Genomic DNA, 9,290 nt, shown 5'->3' with positions numbered 1-9,290 from the left:
AAACACAAATCGTATAATTGGATCATCCAAAATACATCATCCACCTCCAAATGAGCCCAAAATCAATTATTCAAGGGTTTTAACTCGGCTAATACCCACTCCTTGATCACCACCCCAAGGAAAACTACTAAAACCACCGAATCCTGACGTTTTCGAATAACCACCCTGCGGACCCTGACCGCAAAACTTCACATAATTTCCATGAACCGATCTCGACCATAAACCAAGATGACACTGAACACTCTGTACCAGCAAAAGAGAAATGACCCTTCCTTAACCACTTTGAAATTCACGGTATACAAATGACATATGATACTACTTGAAGATGTAACTCATATATGAGCAAAGAAATGAACCAGATATATGCTTTACCCAAATTGATGCAAGATTCCAGCAACCATAAACACGTATATAAATAGCCTGAAAGAAGGCAAAAGATAGATACCTGCAGAACTCAAATCCTCTCTGTTGGGGCTCCTGCCCTACCTTCTCATCCATCGGTGATCCTCAAAGAAGCCAGAGCAGACACGCTCACTATTCCTCCAATCAACGTCAGACAGTCGGCCTTCTTGTGGCCCACCCGATCATAGTGAAAGCATAACGAACTTGCTCACTGAGGACAGTCCTTGCTGACGTGGCCAACCTGGACACACTTGTAGCAACCCAAACCCCTGGAACAACAAGCCCCATCTTGCAGTTTCCCGTACATGCTGCATTGACTCTGGTCTTGCTGGCCTCTCGAATGCTGGTCAGAAGTCTTGGGCCTCTTCCCCATACCTTCCACAGTATGCACCTGATCTGACCTCCTCTTCTCAATGCGCTCCAAATCAATTTTCCGTTCTCGGGCTCTAGAGATCATATCATTCAGGGACTCACACCCTGAAATACTCACGAATTTCCTGATGTCATCCCACAGCATATCGGGGTACCTTACTTTCTTTATATCCTCGTCTGCTACATACCGTGGCACCAATAAAGCCCTCTCCCGAAACTTGGCAGTGGTCTCTGCCACCGTCTCAGTAGTCTGGTGGAGATCTAGGAACTCCTGAGCCAACTGATGTACCTCAATCTCAGGTGTAAACTCAGCTCGGAACCTGGTCGAGATATAATCCCATGACATAGCATCGACCGCATCATCACCCAACTTACTACCAATCTCCTCCCACCAATCACGTGCCCGATCCTTCAACTGGCAGGAAAAATATCTGACCTTCTCCTCCTCGAGGAAAAAATTCGTCCTGAACGTGTTAGCCATATATGCTAACCACCTCCTACTGACAATGGGGTCCCTCTCCCCATGGAACGTAGGGGCTCCACAAGCACGGAACTCTCGGAAAATCAGTGTGCGAGCTCTAATGATAGCCATGATCTCTGAACGGAACGCGCCCAAGCGATCGTCCACTATCTCCGAAAAGCAGCGAGAGATCTCCGATGAAATGAACTCCCACAACTGCTCACTAATCGGCTCAGCACATGCACCTGATTCGGAACCCGAACCTGAACCATCTCCCTGAGAGCTCATCTCCAAACTAAAATACAATCAAGCCAATAATCAGAATTCGCCTAAGAATCTATCTCTCATTATCTTCTTAGATTCTCCAAGACTCTCACTGATTCGAGTATGGATCTTGTGCTTTCAGTAGTACGGGACCAATACCACCTTCCACACCTATCCATACTTTCCGCAACAATCCTCCTGAATCCTCTAAGTCACTTCTTCAAACCATTATGCCAGTACTCACTGAACCATACTGCTAACCCACTATAACATATCCTAGGCTTTCCTAGGTTCCCGAACCCACCCATTCCTCAGCTGCTGAAGGATTCCCATTAATGTCAACAAGCTACCTCATGAATATAGCCACATACAATAGAGATCAGATAATCCTTCGACTAAAAGACTCATCCCTAGAACGGCTGGAATCAGACAAGAGCTGCGCAATAAGGTCAAGTCCATCACTATGAGATTATCCGGCGTGTGCCCCATGTGACTTAGCATATTCACTTAGTAGCTGACTCACATCACTAAGAGTCCCACAAAGAACAAAGCAAGCAACATTCAGACAATGGAAAATCTAACCAACATACTCCATCAAGCCATTCTATCCTCTAATCAGGAATCTATACCAGCATACAATCTAAAGGCTCATACAATCACGTATAACCTAAACAGGCCATCCTATTCCTACCACTGGCTGATCAGTTCTAGCATGCAAATCTATAAGCTCGTATAAGCATAAAAATGCATCTCTCCTAGATTCTTAGCTCTAATCTAGCATCCAAATCACATAATCATATCATATAACATAACAAACATGTATTGGTATTTTGGGAACCACTTACTTGAGCTCGGTCGATTGCACGCATCACACCCCTTTATTTACTTAGAAATTCTTTTGTAATTAAATGTTTATTTTATAAAAATTTCATCAAACCCTCGGTTTGAGTTCAGGCAAACCCGAGAGTATGCCCGAATCCCTCAAACAAGGCACTAATACCAACTTGTAACATCCCAAGATTTCAGGATAAAAATTTCATTTTTAATATAACTAAAACACTATTGTAACTTTGTTCACACATTGAAAAGCATTTTAAATAAAACATTTATCAGAGTTCATTTCCAAAAATTACATATTGCGGAAAAACATGGGCGTCTGCGCTGCAAACGTCCCGAGCTCCTTTATCTAAAAACTGAAGGTACCTGAAACCAAAATAAAAAACCGTAAGCACGAAGCTTAGTGAGTTCCCCAAATACCACATACCATAAATATCAATTGATCCATACATGACATGCATAATTGTGAGCCATACATATATCATAATCAATAAAGGTGCTATGTGCCGCACATAGTCTTGCCATTATGCCACAGGCCACCTCGTGGTCTTTCTTGCCAAGCCGAGGGCCACCCCTGGGTCTTACAGACAAGTGTTAAGAGCCACATCCTGGTCTTCCACGCAAGCATCACAAAGACAACTAGCATATATACTAATCTACTTATCTAATTAACATACAGTGTGCCAGGAGCCACTTCCTGGTTTTTCATACATAATATCTAGGGTTAACCCCCGGGTCTTCCTACAATACATAATAGCATACAGTATGCGAAGAGCCACCTCCCGGTCTTCCATACATAGTGCCTAGGGTTAATCCCCGGGTCTTCCTACCATACATAGACCAAATGCGCCGGTATTGGAGCCTTCGACCCATACAAACAATGAGGAAACTCACCTCGATGCCTGATCCTACGAATAATCTCTGACTGCAAATTCGCTAGAAACCCCCCATTATCAAACAAACAACACCCAATTAACAATTGAGTTTCAAACCAAAATAATTAATCCATAAACAATCCAACTAATCAGGTCCAATATTAACCCAACCCTATTGGGCCCACTAAGGCCCATCTACCAACTAGGCCCTCTAAGGCCCAAATCCAAACTAGGCCCACAAAGGCCCAACCCCAAACTCCTTAGGCCAAGACTAGGAAATTTAATCAGATTAGTCCACATATGTCCTAAAACATAAATCTGAAACCCTAAAACCAAGTCCAAGACCAAAAGCCCAAAAATCCACTGGTGACACGAATGTTGGGCGTTCCCTTGTGGAGCGTTGGGCGTTCGTCACCGGACCAACCATCGGGACACCAGGCCGGAACACGTGGCATTCCTCAACCTTACGCACAACGTTGCCGACCAAAAACCAAAAAAAAAAATACACAAATAACTTAATAACTTAAGCCCAACGTCCAGAATTTCCAAATAGGTCCATATCAGTGTCTTAATCCATAAAGTCGACAACTCAGCACCTTTGCATGTTCCAAAAGGACCTAAACATGATTCCAAACACCCAAACTTCACAAAGTGACTAATAATTCAAACATAGGAGGACTTAATGCATCAAGACTCCAACTTTAAATCAAAACCAACTCAGAAAAGGCAAGATGTACAAATCTTAGGCTCTTCGAGTGACTCAAACTCACAAAGAGCCTCAAAAGACCATAACATGCATACTTCAAGTCCCAAATTAGATCTATAATGTAGAAGCACCAAGATGAGAACTTTATACATTCAGTAGGCTGGAAATGATGTAAAACCTCTGGATCTACAAGCTCTCATCAATCCCTTGCTTCTTCTCTAAACACCTTCTTCTTCAATATCACCCAAATAACACCAAAATGCTCAAGTTAGGCTCAAAATATATGAAAGAGACTTAGGGTTAGATAGGATCGAGGCTGAAGGAAATGAGGGTTGGAGGTGAGTTAAAGTATTTAAATAGGGTCAAAGACCCAAAAATTAGGGTTTAATTTGCCAGGACGAACGCAACATGTTCCCTTGGGGAAAGCTGGGTGTTACCATATGCACCTATGTCTATTTTCCTTTTGAACGCCATGCATTCCTAATTGGTTTGACATGCGTACCCGGTTTGGCCCAAAAACCCCTCTAACTTCAAATAGTCATAACGTCTTCGTTATAACTCCGATTTTGACGTTCTTTATATCCACGGAAACATAACGAGAAGCCCTACATTTATATCAACTTTATTTATCCTGAAACTCAACTAAACTAAAATCCAAAATTCATAAAAGGCCCGAACCAACGCTTTTTCCGATACCATTGGGCCCCAAAACACAAATCGAATAATTGGATCATCCAAACTACATCATCCACCTCCAAATGAGCCCAAAACCAATTCTTCAAGGGTTCTAACTCAGCTAATACCCACTCCTTGATCATCTCCCTGCAATGGGAACGATTCAAAACAGGGTGTTACATCTTTATTCAAAAAATTTAGTGGACTTTTTCATTAACGTTATCAATATATAGAGATATTTCTGAAAAAAAAAAAGCTTGTACAAAATTATTTAAAATATAAAAACTAAAAGTTAAAAGTTAATGACTTAAAAGCTTCAAAAAAGAAAAGAAACCTTAACTAGATTACACCGCTGTTCTCTCCCTCTATTCCAACAAGACTATCGATGTGAACATTTCAGTCACTTCTTCCTTACTGCTTGTCTTCTCTTCGATATATTTTCATCTCCCAACTCGGTACCTATTGTCGACCATCGAGTATCGATGGGTGCTAGGGTTTGATTTAAGAGATTCAGCTTCTTTTACCAAATAAACTTCCAATTCCTTCTTCCATTGATCCCTACGCTTCCACCGCTTGCACAGACTTTCTACACCCCCTTCGACTCAAAAATCACTCCTCATCTTCGACTGCTTGGCTCTTCTCCCTCTTACATTGTCTATCTTCAACCATTTTTGCCACCTTAGACTTCATCGTCGATTTGAACGCCGACGATGGTTGGGGTCAGGGCAGAAACATGCATTGTATATCGGGGGAGGTCCCTCGACAACTAAAAGTTGTGGAGTGTTGGATTAGGTGTCTAAGCGAATAACTAAATTAGTATAATCTTGAATTATTAGCAAAATCCTTTTGGATTGCCCTCAAGCCTACTAATTGAAATAGGATGACTTTTAGAGAGATATTGATTCATTAATTTATCATGTGATTAATAAATTAATTAGAATTCAAGATAAATGAATTTATTAATATGTCATGAAAAGAATATATTAGTTAGAAATCATATTCTTTAAATAATAATTAATCAAAAATTAATTAGAATTAATTTTGGGATTAATTGGATTAATTAAAAGTACATGGGCTGTTTGGTTATTTATTAAAAGTTGAAGCATGAATGCTCTAGAACCTCATGGAATGAGGTGAATGAAAATTGGCTAGGGTAAGCCTAGAATTTTCATCCATGGTGGTAAGGGATGAGGAAATTAGGCAGCTTGATTATTATATTAATTAATCTAGGCCTTATCTTGAAAGCCCTAACTTTGACCCCAAGTTTCCTTCAGCTATATAAAGAACTCCATGGGCTTCACAATTTCGTCCATCCCTTCACATAAGCATTAGGCCGAAATTTTAAGGCTCCCCCGTCTCTCTCTTTAAGCCTCCTTGATACTAGGGTTGGATGTGAACCATTAGAGGCACGAGATTTCTAGTGATAACTTCCAAGCAATTTCAAGAAGGATTTTTTATTTGATTATCTATTAGCATAATCAAAAGGTATGTGTCCTAAACCTTTTACTATTTTCGAAAATCATAGGGTTCTTGATATTCAAATTAATTATTGCAATAGTGAAAAACCTAGATCCTTAGGGTGTATGCAAATTTAGGGTTTTATATTTTACACCAAGAATGTGATTTTTGTTATCCATAAAACCCATCAGTGGTATCAGAACATATGTTTTTCAATTCAATTTCATAATAGTTGAATAGATCAAGATTATGGTTTATAGAAATTAAACCCTTAGGGACTAAAGTTTCGATTTTAGCTATGGTTCTCGAAACCCTATCCTTCACCCTAATTTTCGAAATTCCTAGGATTTTATTATTTGATAATTATTTTTTTAAATTGTTTAAAATAAGATAATTAAATAAATTTAGATAATCCTTATCCCCTTGAATTTTCGAAAATCTAGTTGGGAAGGGATTAGGATTAAACTAAAATTATTTCATCAGTTGTTAATAGTAAATAATTATTTCATCCTTATAAGATTCAAATTAATTTAATTAATTGCTAATTAAAATATACAAATTACATATTATTGGTTTATTTTAAATTCAATTAAATTTTTTTAATTTCGAAAATTAAATTAAATCTTAATTTCAAAATTTTAATTTAAACCTAGTATTTAAAAAAGTTTTAAAATACACCTCATCCTATATATATATATATATATATATATATATATATATATATATATATATATATATATATATATAATTAAAAGTATAATATGTACTATATGAATAAGACAAAGTCAGTCAAATCGCTAGTAAACCTCATTCACTAAGCCATGCTATAAAGAGAGTTTAAGGAAGCCGCCTATAAAATGACCACCATTGAGTTTCCATTCTTACCCACAACTCTCTTTTATGGTGGAGGGTCGTTAGCCGAACGGATTTGATAGGACATAACCTCATCAATAAGTATAATGCTATAATAGTAACTAAACCTTTTAAAAACTTCCACTCTTAGTTACTTTAGGAAAATGGGAAAAGTATGCTAATCCATAAAATTGAAAATTATACTTTATAGTAGTTATTGGAGTGTGTGTGGTTAACCATCACACTAATAGTGACTATAATGAGTAATAATAGGCATATTGAAATTTATCACTGATTAATGGAGCGCGTGTTGTTAACCGACACACTAATATGAGATGATAAATGACATCGAGAGTGCCACATATCTGTATGGTTATTCACATAGTGTTTGTGATCCTCGACATCCCAGTCACAAATAGAAGTGCATAATCTAAGATTAAACATGCCAATGATAGATTCAATGAATCTCAAAAGATTTAGGAATTTCATAGTTCAAAATTGGTAAATTGCTTTTACCTACCTTCATAAATTCATAATATGATTACGACATCCATCTTCTTAGTTGTGAATTGTTATTTTGGGTCCTACCCTTAATCATTTAATATGGGTTAATATATTAAGGATAATTGTCATCTAACAAAATCTATTCTTTTTCTTTATAAATATCTACTCTTGTTGATGCTTCTGCTCTGTCATCGTCTACCCACCACTCGGGTTTCTCCCCACTCTCCATTGTGTCCAAAGTGACCTTTAATGGCTCCAACTACAATAATTGGATGCACAACATCAGAATGACTCTTCAATTTGAGGGCAAAGAATATGTCCTTGAAGAAAAACTAGTTGAAGTCGATGAAGCCATTGCTACTCCTGAACAACTAGCATCCTACAAAAAACAGTACGATGATGCAACAAAAGTTTTTTGCATCATGGTTGCCACAATGAATCCTGAATTGCAGAGGTTCTATGAGGACTACTGGCCATTTGAGATGAACAATGACCTTGTGCAAAAGTACCACAAGAGAGCTCGTCAAGAGAAAATTGAAGTGGTCAAGTCTCTCATGGCTTGCAAGATGAAAGAGGGAGAGTCTGTCTGCATGCATGTTTAAAGAATGAAAAGATACGTGGAGTGCCTTATTAAGCTCAATGTGGTCTTAAACTCCTTGCCAAGTTATTATGACCAGTTTATATTAGCTAATCATTTCAACAACATAGAAACCACATTGGCCCAACACCACAACTTGCTACAGACTGCTGATTTGGGATCGAAGGGAAAGAGTTCGGTCCCTTCTACTAATTCTCCCATTCTCTCCATTTAAAAAGGAAAAGGGGAGAAGAAGAAGGTTTCTCCTTAAGCTAACTGGAAGAATAAGGCCCATGCAGGGTCATCAAGCAATGGGCCAAAGGCGAGGCCCAACTAAGATATTCCAGCTGTTAGTGACCCCAAAGAGGTCACTTGTTACTATTACAATGAAAAGGGACATTAGAAGAGGAGTTGCCCCAAATACTTGCAAGACATCAAGAATGGGAAGGTGAAGCCATCGTAAGCCGTTATATACACTATTCAAACTAATAACTTACCATCTACTCATTCTTCGGTCCTTGATACAGGATGTGGTTTTCACATTTGTTTTGAACCGGAGGGGCTAAGAGAAAGTGAAGAGGTGGATCATGGGAAGATGAATCTGATCATGGGCAATAAGTGATCTTCTCCTGTGACCAATATTAGGACTTATCAACTTATTCTTAGTGAAGTTAGTTTAGAATACATAAATTGTTGTTATTCATCATAAATGACACGAAACATTTTTCATTTCATGCATTGTTTAGACAAGGTTTTCGCTACTCTTTAATGATTTGAATGGTTCAGTTCTTGTTTATAAAAATGTTTTTTATATATTTGAAGCTTTACCTTGTAATGGTGTGTATGAAATTGTGACATGTGTTGATAGCTTAGGCAATCATGTATTTCACATTGATTCGTCTAATGTTTTAAGTAAGGCATGCTTGTGGCATTGTCGTCTTAGGCACATTAACAAGAAACACATCGCCCAACTCCAAAAGGTTGGAGTCTTGGAATCATTTGACCTAAGGCCAAATGATGAATATGAATCTTGTCTTTTGGGAAAGATGACAAAATCACCTTTCACTAGATCTTGTGAAAAATGTGAAGGTTTGTTGGATCTCATACACACAAATGAATGATTATAGAAGATATGGTTATATTTTTCTGATCAAACATAAATCAGAAACCTTTGAAAAATTCAAAGAGTTTAAGCATGAAGTCGAGAATCAATTAGGAAGGAAGATAAAGATGCTCTGATCTGATAGAAGAAGAGACTATCTTAGTATCGAGTTACATGACTACCTCAAGGAATGTGGAATAGTTTCG

At 38.1% G+C, this 9,290-nt stretch overlaps 1 protein-coding gene across 1 annotated transcript; it reads right to left on the bottom strand.

Moving 5' to 3' along the window:
- Nucleotides 1–610: 610 nt before the first annotated feature.
- Nucleotides 611–1,522, bottom strand: LOC145064172 (uncharacterized). Its single transcript, XM_079011677.1, has one exon. It carries the CDS (start codon nt 1,520–1,522, stop codon nt 611–613), a length of 912 nt encoding a protein of 303 aa, XP_078867803.1.
- Between the last annotated feature and the right edge of the window lie 7,768 nt (nt 1,523–9,290).

The sequence above is a fragment of the Lactuca serriola genome, chromosome 7 (genome assembly GCF_051521515.1).
Source record: "Lactuca serriola cultivar US96UC23 chromosome 7, Lser_US96UC23_V15, whole genome shotgun sequence".
Classification (NCBI taxonomy): Eukaryota; Viridiplantae; Streptophyta; class Magnoliopsida; order Asterales; family Asteraceae; genus Lactuca; species Lactuca serriola.
The sequence above is the reverse complement of the archived record's forward strand: the minus strand, read 5'-3'. Positions and strand labels throughout refer to the sequence as shown.